This window comes from Meriones unguiculatus, chromosome 17 (assembly GCF_030254825.1).
Source record: "Meriones unguiculatus strain TT.TT164.6M chromosome 17, Bangor_MerUng_6.1, whole genome shotgun sequence".
In the NCBI taxonomy this organism is placed as follows: domain Eukaryota; kingdom Metazoa; phylum Chordata; class Mammalia; order Rodentia; family Muridae; genus Meriones; species Meriones unguiculatus.
The window spans coordinates 9,398,243-9,418,464 of record NC_083364.1 but is presented as its reverse complement, the minus strand read 5'-3'; the positions used below and the strand labels follow the sequence as shown (position 1 = coordinate 9,418,464).

Sequence of the window (20,222 nt, the reverse complement as noted above, 5' to 3'; positions counted from 1 at the left end):
CACTATCTTTCTGCGTATGTCAAATGTATCTATTATATGTATTTAAATACTAAGGGAGACTTTGTGGTAGATATCATCATGTTTCTTGAAAGACAGACCTGGTCTATTGGCATCTCTTCATCTCCTACTTCTTTTTTGTGCTTCACCTTCTATTATCCACCAACATATATACAATTTTTGTCTCCCCTCCTACTTGGTATATGTAGTATCATCTTGAAGTCTCTGATACATGTGATGTTCTAGTTGTTTGAGCAGTAACTCGTAGGTAAAATTTCTGCCTACAAGAAAAATATACTTTAATAGAAAAAGAAGAAAACACACATGTAAACAAATATGTAGATAAATGAATTGGATTAATTCAGATTATAAAAGTACAAAATATACTGTAGGACTTTGGATGAAAGAGCCTGCAGGTGGTTTCCTGGAGTCTTGGGGGACAAGATTGCCAGGAAGTGATCTCTAGGGAGGTGATTATGAGAAGAATACTACACAAAAACTGAATCAGACACTACAAGGCAGAGCAAAGGTTTAGATCAAAATTTGGCCTAAAAAAAAAAAAATTTGGCCTAAGTTGGGACAAGAGTCTAAGTTCGTGTAAGCTCAGAAATGTTACCCAAGGTTAGAGAGCCTGAGCAGGGACATGGTGCAGCTTTCTTGTCAGCAGGTAACTTGTATTTTACTCACCCTCCTCTGAGTGGGTAAACGCCAGATTTTAAATCCATGCTGTGGTGGTGTAACACGATTAGCATTGTATAAATTCCACTCTGGTCTCTAGAAGGAGGTCACATGTCTTATTAATGGATGCAGTCTATTCTAAGGGCACATTGCCATCGTAAGTTTGCTTATCAGAGACTATGCCATTGTTTAAACAGTGGGTCAGTACAGAGAAATGTTATAAGTAGACATTTAAATATTTTGTCATATGTGATATTTATTTCTGCAGAAATAGTAACAGCCAAGATGAGGCTGGGTGGTTGACCCAGGTTCCAGATTCTACTTTTACACTGTCCTTCATTTTTACGTTATCTTTGTTGAACAATTAAATGTACTTTCTGTTTACATGAGGAATTTATTTTTCTCATAGCAAAGCAGGGTTTAAACTCTTGCTTAATTACAAATCATATATTTTTCTTATGGGAGGGAGTGGAAAGGCTACGAAAATGTCTCACTCTCAGTAACTTAACTGAAACATGTAGCATGGAGGGGAAGGATGAGAGGCAGTCAGATTTGTCTGCCCTCCAGCTTGGACAGCTTTTCGCTTCAGCATCCTTCACCGCCAAGGTTACCATTTCTCATTTATCCCACACCCCCCATGTTCCCCTGCAAGCTGCTGCTGCTCAGGAAGCAGGGTCAAGGTTTCATCTTCTGTGTGCTTTACCCATTACCTTGCAGTTTCTGTTCCCTTGGTTTTTGTGGTTGGCAATTCACTGCAATTTTGCTGTTTTTGTAGATGAATGTGACAATTCTAATTTGTGGTAGAACACTTTAACTTGAGATCTGGTGGGTAGAAAAATAGTAAAAAAGGATTCCTCCTCTACCCTCTTACAAGAGTGAGAAGAAATGTCTCTCTCAGCTTTTTCCTTCTTTGCTATTGTCCGTTTGTCAAAAATTATTAATTACTCCATTACACCAATTTTTCAAATTTGATTTTTAGTTAAAATTAGAAGAAAGTTAGAAGGATGAGTTATCATTCTTTTTCTTCTTTTCAGTTTGTCTCTTCCAATTTCTGTGTCACTTCTCACTTTCTTCCAATTTGTCACATACTAATTGCATGCTAAGTAGATGATTGATATACATTTGCCTTCTCCTTGTGTTAACAACTTAACAACTACAGAGTATGTTTTGCTAAACAGTTTTTCTAACATTCAACAAATATGAACTTACCATTTTTTAAACTAGAAATTGAATCACACCATGCATATTCACTGCTTCTGTAATAGAATTCTTATATTAGAGTAGATTGAGATAAACAAATGGGTTGTAATGTGATATAGTGAATGGCCACAGTTGAAAAGGATATTCAATATTGAATAATTCCTGTAGGAGGAATTCTAACCCATAAGAAGGTAAATTAGTCATTTAAAGGATTGTGAGAGTTTCTGGGAATGGATGGTAGGTTCCAGCTGGCATGAAGTGAGATTTTGGTGGAGGCTACTTAGAAAATTTTGGAGAGTTAACATTCAGGTTATGGATATGTGTACATAGAGAGATGAAAAAGACCATAAGACTAGAGACAGAAAAGACTGGTAAGGACTACAGCTTTTTCTTTTCCTTTTTCCTGAATCTAGAGAATCACACAAAGCTTTTAAGCAAGGGGCCACATTATAGCTACTTGTTTTCTAAGACATAGAGACAGGATTATATTGAGTATTATTTAATAAAACACTGTATATCGCAAATATAGCTGGGAAAGTTCAGATAGCCACTTTAAGCATGTAGTGCAAGGGTTGCTGTATGGTAGGAAAACGAGGATGGTCAGATACACTCTTAAGCATGTGCATGTGTGTGTGTGTGGGGGGGGGTACTGTATGGTAGGAAATAAAGCTGCCACCCTATGGCCAGTGAGAAATTTTGGTGGTCTGATTTGTAGTATCATAGTAAAGTAAGTTAAGCAAGTAATGTAAGAGATATACAGGGGCTAAGATTGATTGGACAGGAATATTGATGATATGAGAGGGAGAAGATAGTATTGTTACAGATTTTCAAATGTTGACCTGCATTCTCCACATGTCTACTTACCAACTATCTCTTCTGTCATCTCATGTGGTGGGTACACAACTGTATGGGGGAAATTCTGGGCCGTTGACCTTCTAACAGAGGCCATTTGTATCAGCAAAGCTATTATCAAGAATTAGACTAAACAACTCTTCCTGTTAAATGAATTTTGTGCCTTATTATGTTGCATGATGAATGGAGCCATTACGTTGTGGGATAGGATGTAGAAGGGGAGGCACCGTGGTTGAACAAAACAAAGCCAAACCAAGAGAGCTGGGAGAAACAAAAACAATAGAATTAAAAACTAAGCATGTTGTTTACTGAGAGAGAGTGCATTGGGCCAGATTTTTATTATGGCTCAGAGTTTCTCTAAACGATTTCTCAATGACTTTAGTAATCTATGCTACTATGTTACTCTGTAAAATGATAGTTCTGGAAAATGCCTGAAAGAGGGCTTATTTAACCATATGCCTCTTAAAAACTTTATTCAACAATAAAGTTCTTAAATTTATTGAATCCGGAATTTTACAAATATATTTTCCCACTAACACTAACACTGTTAGTCTTTCACTAACACTGTGTTGGCATTGTGTGGAGCTGGTGATGTCGGGGGTCACAATTAAGGAAATGTCATTCTAATGGGTGTCAAGTATTTGTTGGTGCTTACTAAACATTGACCATCTGCTGTGAGGTATCAGCTAGGAGATGGACTCTTTCATTTAGTCTTCATACCAGTTATCCTAATTACGATCACTGCTATTAAAAACCTTACCTTACTGCCAATGAAAATATAGTTATTAGGCAATTTATTCAAACTCATATTGACAACAAACAAAAACTTGATTTTAGACCCAGTGACCGAATTTCAATGTTCAAATGTTTCTCGCTTTGTATGTTATCTTTGACATGTGTCATGGTATACAATGGTATAAATATACCATTGTATAGTAGAAGAACGTTAAGCAGATTACCCGAACAGTTACTGGAGGAACTATAGACACAGATTTAAAATAACCAAAGTTATATAAGTGTGGCTGTGTTATTTATTTGTCCTGTTGCTGTAACATAATGCCTGTCAAAAGCAAATTGCAGGAAAGAAGGTTTATTTTGACTCATCATTCAGGACTACCATCCATGATGGCAAGAAAGTCACAAAGCAGAAACTAGAAGCTTTTTATTATATCACTTCTTTGGTCAGAAAACAGAGAATGATAAGTCTTCTTGTTCAGATGGCTTTCTTCTTTTTAAGTCTGAGATCCAAGCTGATGAAATGTTACCACATAAAGTTAAGATAAATCTTGGTACCTCAATTAATCTAATCTTAGATAAACCATCATAGTCATCTCAGAGTCTTTTGTCCTAGGTGATTCTGCCAGGAAGACAATATTAACCATTACATTCACACTCTGGAGCCCAGAATCAATGCTTTTAAGCCTTTGAACCTCCTTTTCCAGCATATAATGTATATACTCTTCCACGCTAAGAAGTATTAAGAAATAACCATACTAAAACCAGCTATTTTATGCATTTCTTCATGTAAAAACGCTATGAACTGTATGCTCATATTTGTTCATGGATTCGAAGATGAATTATTTTAGAGGTAAAGCTGTGAGGAAAGAGTAATTCAGTGACCTTCAATGGGGGAGAAGAGCCAAGCATGGCCAGGAAGGAACCCAGAAAGCTGTTAGATGAAGGACAGAGCAGAACATGTCTGCCAGCAAGGCTGAGGTCTACACAGGATCTAAATCGGAAAGGTACTGGGCAGATGTGCTTTTTGTTCTTCCTTGTAAATGCATCCACGTGGAATCTACTCACTTTGGTTCTGGTTTTATCTTACCGTTGTAGGTGAGGCAAACAAGGATTAAATAAGGATTTTAGAAGTATGTCATTCTCAACTGGGTGTGGTGGTGCATACCTTTGATCCCAGCACTCTGGGAGGCAGTGGTAGGTGTATCTTTGTGAGTTCAAGGTCAGCCTGATTTACAAAGTGAGTTCAGGACAGCCAGGGCTACATAGAGACACCCTGTCTTGAAAAACAAACAGACAAGCAAACAAACAAACAGACGAGAAGAATTGTGTCATTCTGGCTTTGAATATTTACTGTCTTTAAATGTGACCTTAAGAAAATTTCCAAATTGTATCAGCTACAAAATGTAAGAGGAGAAAAGACAGTCTCTCAAGTGAACTCCTTGCCTCCTCCTTGATCACTTCTCTCTGGTGAGGTGACCTAGCCAACCCACAGAGGAAGAGGATCCAGGCAGTCCTGGTGGGACCTGATAGGCTGGGGTCAGACAGTAGCTGAGGAGGACTTCCCCTATCAGTGTACTGACTAAGGGAGAGGGATAGGGGAGGAAGAGGGAGAGAGGTTGGGACCAGAATACGAAGTGAATAAGTTGTAAATAATAATAATAATAATAATAATAATAATAATAATAATAATGATAAAAAATTATCTGTCACCACCCCCAAATTGAAATGACTTTATTCTGGGTAGAATTCATTTAAACCTTAACAATTTATTTATTTACTTACTTATTTATTTTTTTTACTTATTTATGCATTTATTTTTGTGTGTATGTATATGGGCATGCCCATGTCACAGAGTATGTGTTGAAATCTTGGCATTGAAGAAAGAATCTTGCGGGGGGGGGGGGCGATAAACAATGTCATTCAAATGGCTGTGCCTTAAATTTTCTTAATAAATTACTTTTTTTTCTTAATAAATTCTATGAAGAAGAATATGACAATATTTCTAAGCTGTTTTAAGTTAATAAAAATGACAAAATCAAGTTGTTGCTTGATTCTGAGTCATATCAAAATGCTTTGTTTGTTTGGAAATGTTCTATTTTCTACATACAGTACATACAGTTGGGCATGGTACGTCATTTACCTATACTCTTCATTCATATTTGGGAACCTGAGATAGGAAGTTTATGAGTTCAAAAATAATCAGACTACATAGTAAGACCCTGTTTTAAACAACAACAGCCACAAACAACAGCAACAACAATGGCTGTAAACACAGTAGCATAGTTTGTAAAAACAGAGCCTTCAGTGTGAGAAATTCAAAGTATCATGAAAGACTTAAATAGTGCCCAATTATAGAAACACAATGACTCTATGTTCTTAGGAATTGTATTGTTTTTGTATTACAGGATGAGTAAGAGATACTTACAGAAAGCAACGAAAGGAAAGCTGTTGATAATAATTTTTATAGTGACCTTGTGGGGGAAAGCTGTTTCCAGCGCCAACCATCATAAAGGTAAGTTCACCTGCTTTCCACACTCTCTGTGTGAGAAGGCTCCTTTAAACAGACTGTCACATTCTGTCTTCATTGGTCTGTTCAATTTTATTAGGTGTGGGTTTCCCTTAGCGATTTTCTTTAGGTAAAAATGCAGAGAGCTGTCTTCAAGATGACATTGAGAGGAGAAACATGGTGTTTGCAGGATTTCTGCCAATTCTGAAAATATTATCCAATGAACGTAAAATTCTAATGCTGTCTTCCCTCCAGTTTTAAAGACAGCAATGTTAAAATGTTGCCCTGGGTTGTAAAAAAGATGAATTTTAGACTGACCTTATCTTTATAAACAAAATATTTTCATGTACAAATCTTAATCATATGTACACAGTATATGTAAAGTTTTCATTTAGGTTTTTTTGTAGACTGTATCTTTTCCTGGCACCATGACTCTCTGCCCTCCATTTGGAAACCATTTCTACCATGATCCTCAGTGGGTTCTGATCTACCACAGAAAAGAGTGAGAATATTTGTCTATATGTATGTCCTGTCAGCTCAAAATTATTCCCCTTTCTCCCTTCCAGCCATTAGACTCAACATAAGTAATGGCTGCCTTTTCCAAATGAGTTAAAATGGGGCTATTTCTGCATTATATCTACCATAATCAAGTATTCATAACCTGAGAAGTCAATTTAGATTTTTCTGTGAAATATGGTTTTGCTATTCAATACTCTTTCCACCATAAATGGTAGCAATTTTCCTTCTTATTCTTTTTTTGGGGTGAAGAAGGAAGTAAGAGTGTTTTGAATTCTCTACTAATTAACTTATTTAGACACATGCATTAGCATCTCATGAACCACTAACCCAGAGATAAGACTTGATATTATAGTTCAGAGGTATATAACAGACTTACCCCCATGCATTTAAAACCAATAAATTATAACTTAGAAGAAAAAGTTTTGTGGAGAGTGTGTTCCTATTTTGCAATTCTGTTTTTGACCTGCAGAGACACATGTGCTTGTGAATGTAAAATTCTTTTTGTCTTTAATGTAGCCCATGGATCTGCCAATTAAACTTGTAATCCTCTTTAATAATTGTTACGTTAGTTTCTTTCCCTGTCACTGTGAGCAAATGCCCTGAGAAGAGCAGCTTAATCACAGTTCCAGGTTAAGGCTGATTGTCGCAGGGAAGTCGGTTACAGGAGGGAGCAGGTCACACTTCCTCTGCAATCTGAAACAGAGAGCCCTGAGGCCTGCATGCCGCTTCTTCCCTGCGGTCATACGGTCTCCGGTCTCCTGTTCCTGCAGCGGACAGTTATGATGGATCTTCCCAACTCAAATAAGAGAACACAATCCCTCATGGCCATGCCTAGAGGCCCGTGTCCCAGGTGATTAGTTTGTTAAGTTCACAGTTGACCCTAACCACCACAAAGCTGTCTGCCCAAATTTAAAAAGGTTTTGGGGCAATATATCTCCTACGCTCCAAGGCAGCAATGAACGTGGTGCCTAACATCAAAAGAGTGTTAAGTGCTCATTTCCAAGAGCTGTAAACTGTATGAGAAAGGCCGTTTCTGGAGCTTACCAAATTATACTCCATCTGTACTTTCTCTCAGTGATCCCAGGGCCCTGGTAGAAGAGCTGAGAGAAGCAGGAATGGAGGGTTTCAGTACAGCCCGGGCAGTGTTCCTGAGAGACATGTTTCTGTTGCCAAAGCCAGGGGACAGTGTCTAGAAGAAATTCATTCATGGAGAATTTCTGCAGTATAAATTTAAGAACTCTTCAGTCTGCTGATGGTTTACGTTTGGAGTTTTGTGGAGTTTTGAGAGGGGGTGAATATGAGATCCCCAGGAGGGCCTGTGCTGCTGCCCCTGCTGCTGCCCCAAGGAACTCAATGTCCCTCCTCAGCAGGAGGTAATTTAAAGAGGTCTATGACCTCTTTCTCCTGTAACCTTTATTCTTGCCTATCTAGTATTAGGGGGTTGGAAGAGATAGGGATGGTAGATATGGGACCCAAATAAAAGTAACCAAAATGCCTGACTACACGAGTGCTTAAGCCTTAAATAAATAAATACATAAATACATAACTAAGTAAACAAATATGAACATATCATGGACTTTAAGAAGCCAGTCCTAAATTTTGCCCCATGTACTGTCTAGCAAACAAACAAACAAACAAACGATAGAATCCTTAAGTCATGACATGTACTCTGTTAACTACAAAACTATCTTTTCTTACTACTTGCTAATACTATATTTATATTTTTGTTTATTTATACATTTAAAAAATATTTAAATGTTTTTATTTGCTTAAAATATGTGTACATGTCCGTATCTGTGGGTGCGGTGGCTGTGTGGCCCAGAAGAGAGCCTCTGAAGCCCTGGAACTAGAGTCACAGGTGGCTGGGAGCTGCCTACGGTGGGTTCTGGGAACGGAACTTATGTTTCTTGGAAGAGCAGTGATCACTTTTTACTGCTGAGCCATGTTTTCCAGCCTCGTAGTATAAAACACTTCATTGTGTAAGAGAAACCAGCAAACAACGGCAGGAACAAAACCCCGCTGTATGTGTAAGAAAACTGCCAAATGCAATTTGCTGTACGGAGGAGAGCCTAGCTTGGTTTTGGTTGCATTTCTACCTTGCTCTAGTTTGCATAAAGACCTTTTTTCTCCATTACTCAATGTGTTTATTTACTTTACATTCGAATCACAGCCCCTCTCTCCTCCCAGTGCGCACCTCCAGCTCTCCTCCTCATTCTCCTCTCTCCTCCTCATTCTCCTCTCTCCTTTTCCTCAAAGAAGAAGGAGATTCCCCATGGACGCCGACCTGCCCTGGAACTTTATGTCACTTGCATAAATATTTTTTTTTTCAATGCAGTTTATTCAGGAACATTGAACAATCCTCGGACCCCGGGGAAAGCCAGCCCACAGCTTAAATAGCCTCTGGGTAACCAACCCAGGCGTGCCACGGGGGCAATGCAGATAGGTCCACCTACATGGAAGCAAGCCAGATCCTCGGCCTTAGCCAAATGTGGAGTTGTTCGTGACAGAGAGCACTCACCATCGGGAAGGTGGAAGGCGGAAACCAGCTCCATCTTTAAGGCATAGCATTCCGCAGCTCTCTACACTTCCCCCTTTTTGTTTTAGATGCATCAGGCAAGAGTAGAGGTCTGATCTCTGATATTAGAAATAAATTGGGACTTTGTACCGATGTTCATTTAGGTGTCATCCACCCAAAGAGCATCAGACCCGTCTGATACCTTTTTCTCAGAGGCGGGACCTGGGGCATCAACCCGCATGCAATCAGACATGCTCTTCTCTGGGTCCAAAGCGGCTGACCCTGAGTGCAGTGCTTAGCCTCGCATCCTGAGCGTATCATTTTAGCTTTTTATGGTATCCAACCATGCTTGGGGAGAATGTCCTGCTTCAATGGCTGTAAAGGCCTGAATGATCATGGCTGCATCACACTGTTGTGAGACTCTAATCTTGCATATATACCACAGGCAAACCAAGGAGACCAACACCAGAAGGCCTGCTAACACTCCCATGCCCGCCCATTCCTTCAGATGATTCATGGCTGCAGCAATCCATGTTGATAATCCTGTGGCTAGTCCTGCGTCCACTCCGGTAGAATTTACTGTGACAATGGCCACTATCAGCTGCTCCATCGTAGTATCGAATTCTCCAGTCCAATTACCTAAAATATAGCTCGACAATTGTTTAGACAGATTTGCAGCACAGGAAAAATTCTCATGTTGTATGCTAGTGACACAAAGTCCAGCATACTTTCATTGACAGCCAGGTTGAGCGATTTGCCATAGGTGATCAATTTGCTCCTGCAAGAGGTCAATCCTCTGATTGAACACCATCAAGCTTCCTTTTAGTTGAGCATTAATTCCTTTATGTACAACTAAGGCATGAGCTACATTGGCTAAATGATTATTCAGGGTCTGAGCAGTCTGCCCAGTATGACTCATGGCTAATGCCCTGGTGGTAGCTCCAACAGCCGTCAATGAGATGGTAGTAACAATGGTGGCTGTAGTTCCAAGGTCCCTTTTCTGTCTGAAGAGAGTCATAGCGTGAGGGGCATCAATGGGCACAGGCACCCAGTGAGGCATGCGAGTAACCAGGGCATACCTAATTTTACTAGCATTCCAGCATTGGGCAAAAAAGCAAGTATCATTACCACAATTACTTGGCTCTATCTGGCTAATAATGAATAAAAATGGGGGATATAGACAAACAGGTGTGGGCTTATAGGAAATATTATGAGAAGCCTTAACCCCTCGTTGGAACATCCTGCGTCAGTTCTAGAACTAGCAGTGGTGGTGTCCGAGGTCTGAGTAGGTTCAGGAGACCATTGCCCCCAGGGGCGAGACGTGCTCCATGCCAATTGACTAACTCCATGTTTTCCTCCAATTTTGAAAGTCATTTAAGGTTCTTAAATTATTTTTCCCTTTTTTCTTAAATTTTTCATCAATTACACTTTATTCATTCTGCATCCCCCCTACTTGCATAAATATTTTATGAGTGATTTCTCTCCCCATGTCTCCCTTTCCTTCTTCCTTGTTTTCTTCTTTTCCCCACTTATTCTTTTTCTCTTGAGTTATTTCATATATAAAACTATAAGGGCAATATAAATATCAGTCATTTAGCATAAATTCATGTGCTCAATAGCATGATGGGAAGTCTGCCCTCTTGAATGCTCTTGAACTGTGTGTCCGCATACTGACTTCATCCCATTCCTGTCTCCATTAGTGTACTACCATAATCATTGTCCTAAATGTTCCATTTAGGATTCCTTTATATTTAGCCATAACCTCTTCACGTAAGCATGAATGAATATTTCTAAAGGCATTTTCCTTAGCTTGGTTATTTCTTAATTTGTGTAGACAGCATTATACAGTAAGTATTTGATTGTGAATTTGCTATTTTTTTCCCAGCAGTACTTGGAAGGTGTGCTTTAAGGCGTAAAACCCTGGGGAAATCAGTTCCCCAATTGACCCACGTTGCGTGAACTTACTCCATACTCATTCTCTTGTACATGGACGTTTGGCACATTCTATTTTCTTCCTGTTCTGAACAACGATGGTTCTAGGAGCATTATTGTCCTTTTTTTTTTTTTCCAGAGCACATGGGCAAGGTTTTTTGGAGGAAACATTCCTAGGAGCAAAATCCTGGTTCATAGAATATGCCTGGGCTCAATTTGGTCACACAAGGCTGAATGGTTTCCCAATCTAATTGCACTGATAAACTTGCTCTGAGTATTTTCTCTTCATCTTTTGGTTCCCTACTCTTTGTTTCTTCTTCAATCTTGCATATTTCTCACTTATTTATTTATTTTTTTATTTTTCTAGAGGTTAGTCAATTTGCTAGTTTTCAAAGGGTCAGTTTTGTCTTTGCTATTTTTTTCCTGCCTTTATTTATTTTTTATTATTTAGGTACTTTAAATGAATTTTTCTTTATGTGGCAGATATTTCATTTGCACCTTTTCAGTGACAGTCATCTATGTTGGCCATTAGACCTTTCCTGAGTTTTCAGTGCTTTTGTAAAATTCCCAGGCTACCCCGCTGAAGGCTTCACCTGTCACTGGAGTAGATCTTCCATTTGCATAACTAACTGGTAAGGCTTAATACTTGCATTACTTTCCTCGGTTAAACCAGGACTTCCTGGAGGTTGTTTCCTGTATAAAGCTAAGACCATGGAGATATTTGGTATATATATGGCCCTGGAATGATGGCATTTGCATTCTAGATGATATGGTGAGAACCTAGGGTCATTTCCAATTTTGGCTCAGTTGAAGCAAAACAAGATTTTCACTTTGGGGAGCAGAATAACTTTCTTGTATATAGAGCATCCTATTCTTTCTGTAACTCTCCTACTTGGTGTCCCCTCTTCATATGTAGACATTTGGCTTGATGAAATTTAGGCAAGTCAGGCAGATTGAATTACTTTTTTTTTTTTCACAAGACAGTAAGAAACCAGTCTCTAGTTAATAACACCTTGGTGAATACTCAAGATAAAAATACATATTAGAAACCCAATAGCACTAAAGAACATCTAGATACCATCTCATCTAATCTTTGTAACAGTTATGGAGATACATACTATGGTATAACCACTGTATAGGTCAGAAACTAATTAGAAAATATTGCAAATGGGATTCAATTCTGGCAGTCTTGCTCCAGATAGTAATAATATATCCAGTGCGGAAATTCCTCACTACTGGGGCTTGTTTGGCTGGGTAGAGTCTATGGATTAATACTACTTATGTACACAAAATCAATGGTATCTGCTACCACTGAGATGGAATTTTAGTCAGGTGTTACATTCATGACAGCATTGACACACTGTTCTCTGTGTAGTTCAGTTTTTACATTACATTTCTACTTCTCAATTCTTTCCATTCTACACTCTGGAATATTTATTCAGATCTTTAAAACCATCTTTTTTTTTTTGCATTTTCTCATTTTCTTTTGTCTAAGTTATTCTTTAGTCCACTGATGGGCTTTAGTTCCATTTATTGTATGCCTCTAATATCATTTTTTCCAGAGAATTTTCTTGTAATTTAATGTTTTTATGTTCTCACTCTTATTTTCTGTTTTCTATTTTATATAATTTTCTAATTTACTTTGTGAAATAAATTAGCCAGTTAGTCCTTTTCAGAAGGAGGGTTTTATAATATAAAACTTCAGCTATATATTTGCAGTTTTATGAAACTGTTTATTTAAATTTTTAAGTTTTTTTGAGGATTTTATGTGAATACTGTATTTACATCTTTTCTACACTTTTCTTTGCTCCTTTCAGATTCTCCTGTGCCCTGCAACTTCCTTTCAATTTCACAACCTCTTCTTTAATTCTTGTTATTGTTTTCTACAGACCCACACACAGAAACACCCACACACATACACACACATGCACACACATGCACACACCCTACTAAGTGTGTGTTTACACATGCCGACTTGAGACTGATAGCCTATTGGGTGTGTTCCCTGAGAAGCTCTTTCAGCAGCTACTGTAGTTCTTCATCTGTAGTTCTTGTCTGTAGTTTTTTCCATTAATTACAGTTTATTCACTTTGAATACCAGCTGTAGGCCCCCCCCTCATTCCCTCCCAATTCCACCCTCCTCCCTCATCTCCTCCCATGCCTCTCACAGGTTCACTGATAGAGTAGGCCCTCCGCCCCTTCCCTCTGACCTATCAGGTCTCATTAGGACTGGCTGCATTGTCTTCCACTGTGACCTGATAAGGCTGTTCCCCCCTCAGGAGAAGGTGATCAAACAGCTAGCCCCTGAGTTCATGTCAGAGACAGGCCCTGTATTCCTTACTAGGGAACCCTCTTGGACACTGAGCTGCCATGGGCTACATCTGTGCAGGGGTTCTAGGTTATCTCCATGCATGGTCCTTGGTTGGAGTGCCAGTCTCAGAAAAGATCCCTGGGCCCAGATTTTTTTGTTCTGTTGCTCTCCTTATGGAACTCCTGTCCAGGTCTTTATATCTCCCTCGTCTTTCATAAGATTCTCTGAATTCTTCCCAAACTTTGGCTACGAGTCTCAGCATCTGCTTTGATACCCTGCTGGGCAGAATCTTTCAGAGGCCCTCTGAGGTAGGCTCCTGTCCTGTTCTGTTGACTGTTTTCTCTCTCTTCTGATGTCCATTCCCTTTGCCTTTCTGAATGAGGATTGAGCATGTTACCCAGGGTCCTCTTTCTTGATTACTTTCTTTAGGTGTACAGAGTTAAGTATCATTATCCCATATTATATATCTAATATCCACTTATAAGTGAATATATACCATATGTGTCTTTCTGCTTCTGGGATACTTCACTCTGGATGATGCCTGCAAATTTCATGATTTCCTTGATTTTAATTGCTGAGTAGTATTCCATTGTGTAAATTTATCACAATTTCTGTATCCATTCCTCAAATGAGGGATGTCTGGATTGTTTCCTACTTCTGGCTATTACAGATAAAGCTGCTATGGACATGGTTTAGCCAATGTCCTTGTCTGGAGTTTTTGATCTATTGGTGCTGCTGCATCCTTGTGAGATTTTCTCCATTCCTATCAGCATGTTAGCTCATGTCTCATTATGCATGTCTTGTTAGGGCGGCCATATCATTGAAGTTGCACAGTTGCAGCTTCCCCATCATGTGTAGAAGACACTTCTCATTGATGAAGTACTGGTCCTCTGGTTCTTAGAGCTTTTTGTCCCTCTCTTTCATCTTTGTCACTGAGGCTTAAGTGAAGGGGTTGTGTTGTAGATATAATAACTAAGGATGGGCACCCCACAGCCATTGTTCTCCACATTTTGAACAGTTTTGGATTTCTGTGATGGTCTTTCTGTGCTGCAAACATAAACTTCCTTGAGCCGCAGGGAGAACTGCATGTATCTATGGGTATAAGGATGGTACTTAGGCTGGAGTTGGCATTGCACTGGTTTGGGAATGGGACAATGAGTCCATGACTTCACTGGCCACAGATAGATGGATAATTTATAGTGCCTCCTAATTTCCTCCTATTGAATGAGCCTTATGTCTACACGTGGCTGCTTTTTATCCCTGAAATATGAACGTCATCATTTCTCCTTGGGCATAGGGTGCCCTGCTGGCCATTGTTGTGGTTCGTAGGAATTACAGATGGAAAGGAGTTATAAATTTCACCACCAGGACACAGATCCCCATCTCCTCCCACAGCCCTTATTCTTGTCCGTGATGTTTGGTTGACGTTTCAGTGAGAATTCTGAGCCTTATTTACTTTGGCACCTCTCCCTCAATAACTGACAAATAGAGCGGGAAAAGGAGCACCAAGAAGTGACCCCCATGGATCATTTTGCACCAAACATATTCCTTTCAGCTCTCAGAGCAAGTGCTGTAGCGATCATCTTCCCATTGGTATTTAGCTCCCTTTTTGCTGATTAATAGCTATCAAGAGCCTAGGCTGATCGAGTGGTAATCGGTGTTTCTTGTTTAGCAGGCCTGCCCGTTTCCTCAGGTAAAAACCTTCCCGATGCGGGAATACGTACTCCTGGACTCACCGAGTCTAATGTCATCTTGTGGAAATATTTTATATCGGATACTTGTAATGGAAAAGTTGTTTGTTTACTCAATACTTTTTGAGTACCTGCATCAAGACAGAGAATATAGTAGTACATAAAAGAGATAAAATATTTTTTGTCTTATGGAGCTTTTACCTCTGAAGTAGGAAAATAGATAAAAAGAAAAAGAAATAAAATGTGTGTTTTATGGTATAAATGCTGTGGAGACAGCATAAAGGAAGAAGGAGGATAGAAAGTGCTGAGGGGGGGTTATATGTTAAATTAGGCCTTTGGGGATAACTCCACATTTCTAGCAGGAAGATATCAAGAGAAAAGAATTTTCCAGGCAAAAGGGCCAAATGTGTAAATCCTTCCAAGCATTCTTGGAGACAAGGAGAAAGTGCATACAACAGAATGCAAGGAAGAGAACTGTGAATAGGCCATTTCGGGAGAGACAGAGGCACACTGTGAAATGATAAACTCAACAAATAGCTGAAGCAGTATACTAATTCAATCAATTCTGCTCTCAGGAGCATCCGAATGGAGAATCATGCCATCCCCTCTCCGTGATAGGACGCAGGGACACTCCACAGCATCTGTACCTTGGGAAGCAAGTATCTAATAATCAGAGACACTCGTCAGCTGCCTAACAAACTTTTGTGCTTCGGGAATTAGCAGTCCTTCACAGAGAGACAAATAAGTTAACATCTCACACTGCCTCAGAAAGATTCTGCCCTGAATTCTTACAATTATATTGAACTGGGCATTTCGAGGGGGATTAGCCAAGAACATTGTGACAGCCAGTCAGAAAATGTAAGCAGTATTTCCCCCATGGAAGCAATTACATTAGGCCCAGCTTCAGATATTGGGGATCAGAGAGGAAACAGTTTAGGTTAGGTCTCCAAGTTCCCAAAAGAAAAAATATAGCCATTAATCTTAGAAAGCTAATATGTTTCTTGTCTTTTCTTTGTCTTCCCACCACATTCCAACTAAATCTAAGGAGAAAAAAATCACCACTAAGTGTTTAAGTTGGAAAACATCTCCCTTCCCCTTTTTTCTTATCCCCCACCCTGGGATACGCACTGTGAGAATTATACAGAGGAGAAAAAAAATCAACCTAAATATTAAATTAGTTTGTTAACTAAGGTTAGATACATGCTATTCTCATTGTAACTCAATATACTTAATAATCTCAGTTAGAACTCTTGATGGAATTTACTTTTTCCTAAGAATATTTAACTTAAAATACTAAAGATTTTAATTGTTAGGTAAGATAACAATTGTTAGAAAGTTTAAGAGTAGTCTTAAACTGCTTTTTGGTTTATTTTTTAATTAAATTTTATTTTTTTTATTAATTATAGTTTATTCACTTTGTATCCCAGCTGTAGCCTCCTCCTTCATTCCCTCCCAATCCCACCCTCCATCCCTCATTTCCTCCCTGCCCCTCTATAAGTCCACTGATAGGGGCGGTCCTCTTCCCCTTCCATCTGACCCTAACTAATCAGGTCTCATCAGGACTGGCTGCAATGTCCCCCTCTGTGGCCTAGCAAGGCTGCTCCTCCCTCGTGTGTAGGGGGAGGTCCAAGAGCCAGCCACTGAGTTCATGTCAGAGACAGTCCCTGTTCCCCTTACTAAGGAACCCACTTGAATACTGAGCTGCCATGGGCTACATCTGAGCAGGGGTTCTAGGTTATATCCATGTATGGTCCTTGGTTGGAGAATCATTCTCAGAAAAGACCCCTGTGCCCAGATATATTTGGTCCTTTTGGAGCTCCTGTTCTCTCCAGGTTGTACTAACTCCCTCTTCTTTCATATGATTCCCTGTACTCTGCCCAAGGTTTGGTCATGAATCTCAGCATCTTTTTTGATACACTGCTAAGTAGAGTCTTTCAGAGGCCCTCTGCGATAGGCTCCTGTCCTATTTCTTGTTTTCTCCTACTTACAATGTCCATCCCATTTATCGTTCTAAGTGAGGACTGACCATCTAACCCTGGGTCCTCCTTCTTGTTTACCTTCTTTAGGTGTATAGATTTCATTATGTTTATTCTATCTTTTAGGTCTAGTATCCACTTATAAGTAAGTATATACCATGTGTGTCTTTCTGCATCTGGGATACCTCACTCAGGATAATCTTTTATAGGTCCCACCATTTGCCTGCAAATTTCATGATTTCCTTGTTTTTAACTGCTGAGGAGTATTCCATTATACACTACAATTTCTGTATCCATTCCTCAACTGAGGGACATCTGCGTTTTTTCCAGGTTCTGGCTATTACAAATAAAGCTGTTATGAACATGATTGAGCAAATGTCCTTGTTGTGTACTTGAGCATATTTTGGATATATGCCTAGGAGTGGTATAGCTGGATCTTGAGGAAGTGCTATTTCTGATTATCTAAGAAAGCACCAGATTGATTTCCAGAGTGGTTGTACAAGTTTACATTCCCTACACCAGCAATGGAGTAGGGTTTCCCTTTCTCCACAACCTCTCCAGCAAGTGTTGTCACTTGAGTTTTTCATCTTGGCCATTCTGATGGGTGTAAGTTGAAATTTCAGGGTTGTTTTGATTGCATCTCTCTGATGACTAAGGATGTTGAACATTTCTTTAAGTGTTTCTCTGCCACTATATATTCCTCTACAGAGAATTCTCTGTTTAGCACTGTACCCTATTTTTTAATTGGATTATTTGGTTTGTTGCTGTTTAACCTCTTGAATTATTTACATATTCTGGATATTAGCCCTCTGTCAGATATAGGGTTTGTGAACATCCTTTCCCAGTCTGTAGGCTGTCGTCTTGTTCTGATGACAATGTCCTTTGCTTTAAAAAAGCTTTTGCGTTTCATGAGGTCCCATTTATTGATTGTTGCTCTTAGAGCCTGTGCTGTTGGTATTCTGTTCAGGAAGTTGTCTCCTGTGCCAATGAGTTCTAGGGTCTTCCCCACTTTTTCTTCTAACAGATGTATTGTGTCTGGTTTTATGTTGAGATCTTTGATCCACTTGGACTTTAGTTTTGTGCAGGGTGATAAATATGGCTCATTTGCATTTTTCTGCATGTAGACATCCAGTTGGACCAGCATGATTTGTTGAAGATGCTGTCTTTTTTCCTTTGAATGGTTTTGGCTTCTTTGTCAAAAATCAAGTATTGATAGGTGTGTGGATTTATTTCTGCATCTTCTATTTGGTTCCATTGGTTTACCTTTCTGTTTCTATGCCAATGCCATGAGTTTTTATTACTCTTGCTTTGTAGTACAGCTTCAGATCAGGGATGGAGATACCGCCAGATGATCTGTTGTTGTGCAGGATTGTTTGGGAAATTCTGAGCTTTTGTTCCTCCATATGAAGTTCAGAATTTTTCTTTCAAGGTTTGTAAAGAATTGTGTTGGCATTTTGATGGGAATTACATTGAATCTGTAGATTCCTTTTGGCAGGATGGCCATTTTCATTATGTTAGTCCTACAGATCCATGAGCATGGGATATCTTTCCATCTTCCTATATCTTCTTTATTGAATAGGTCATTCATTAATTCATACAATGTCTCAGGAGACAGAATATACATTGTGTTTCTGTTAAATGCTGGGCTTTAGGTCAAGTTCCAGTGATTCATAATTGAGCAAAATTGACAGAATCTTTTCCTAAATAGAGCTCATAGTGTATCCAGGCAGAAAAACACTGATATTGTATTTCAGAAAGTCGTATAGGTAATGTTAATTACACATGATATTGAAGTGCTATAAAGGTAAAATTTCCGGACACATAGATTCAAAATGGATGAGCTGGAAGACTTGATGTTGGATCTGTATAGGAGAGGGACATAAAACCCATGCAGTTGAGAAGCCTCCATAGTGCTGCAGAAACAACCACTGGAGACTTCATGAGCCAGTGGTCGTTGCTGGATCTCAGAGACCACAGCCCTTGTGGATGCAGTCAGTCTGGAAGACAGCCTAGGGGAAGATGTTTTGAGGGCATGCTCAAAATGACAGTTTTCTTAGGATGAACATGGCTCCATTCAATCTGGATAAAATGTTTCTAACTTATCTTGGGCCAGTTTGCAGCTGCCTATGACATTCTGAAAACTTAAGAACACTGCTCTGTATCTCAGAGAGTTTGAACAACTTTGATGATTAAAACAATTGGATTATATTTTGGGAGAAAGAAAATAATCAGTATGTAGACTGACTCTAGAGTCTTAGAGACAGATTTTAAGTATATTATTGAATTATCAAGCAATATATATGATTGAGAAACAAGGGAAACACACTAAGAAGAGAAGTCAAGAAACCTGTAACTCTTTATATAACATTTATTTAAATAACATTTGGGTATATTTTCAGATGGTTTGATTGGTTGACAGTTATATGTATTTGAGAGTATACCATGTTTATTTGTTTAGTCATACATATCTCTCAATTTCTCAGCTGTCATTTAAACACTTTAGATTTGCAATTTTTTCTGAAGTAACACATCCATGAATTTAAAATTATTCTTAGAACATCTCACATTTACACATTAAGGCATAAAACACACATGTACATACTAAAATATAAATATGAAGCAAACAAATGTGGTTAGAACATTAACAAGAAGCAGGCAACTATGGGCTCCTCAAAGCTCCTTATACATTTTTCTGACGATAATTCCTCCTAAGGGTGTCCCCTAATAATTGAATGCTGTTGAGTCTATTTTTTTAATATTGCACAAATGCAATCCTATTACTAGAACTTACAAGGTGGAGTAAGTGTCTGAAACATTTTGGTTTGAGATTGACCTCTGTTAGGATCTCATTGTATGAACTTCCTGAGAAGGGTATTTAGGAAAATATAGCAGTGTCCCTCTCTGATGGTATCGTCACAGCCCTGAGCAGGCATGCTTCTCACCCTAATACTTAAGAGTCTAGAAACATGAAGATAAATAGGGCTTTCATTATTCTTTTGAAACCCAAGACAGAATCAAGGTACAGCAGAAAAACCTGAAGAAAAACATTTATGGGGTACAGGTCTAGGGAAGAAACATGCAAAACATAGAGAGGCAATCAAATTCCTGTGCAAGAAAGAAAGGGAAAGTCCACAGGAAAGACCCTCACCATTCAGCACAGTCTTGTCCATGACAACTGGAGTTCATTAGCAAAGACAGGTGCATTTTTAAAGTTCCATAAAGAGCAACCAACTTGTAGTACTTCTGTTACTTAGTCATTGGCTGGGACCATCTTAAAAATAATGAGTGTAGCTATGTTTCGGGACAC

General features: G+C 39.0%; 1 protein-coding gene across 3 annotated transcripts in view; it reads left to right on the top strand.

The window, feature by feature from the left end:
* Tafa2 (TAFA chemokine like family member 2) overlaps positions 1–20,222 on the top strand; it is a 490,204-nt gene that overhangs the window by 317,008 nt on the left and 152,974 nt on the right. For all 3 annotated transcript variants that reach the window (XM_021643045.2, XR_009587114.1, XM_060370994.1), the window contains one exon: positions 5,871–5,977. In XM_021643045.2, coding sequence (XP_021498720.1) covers positions 5,872–5,977 — 106 coding nt within the window. In that variant the 5' untranslated portion in view covers position 5,871. Of the gene's footprint in view, positions 1–5,870; positions 5,978–20,222 lie in introns of those variants that run through there.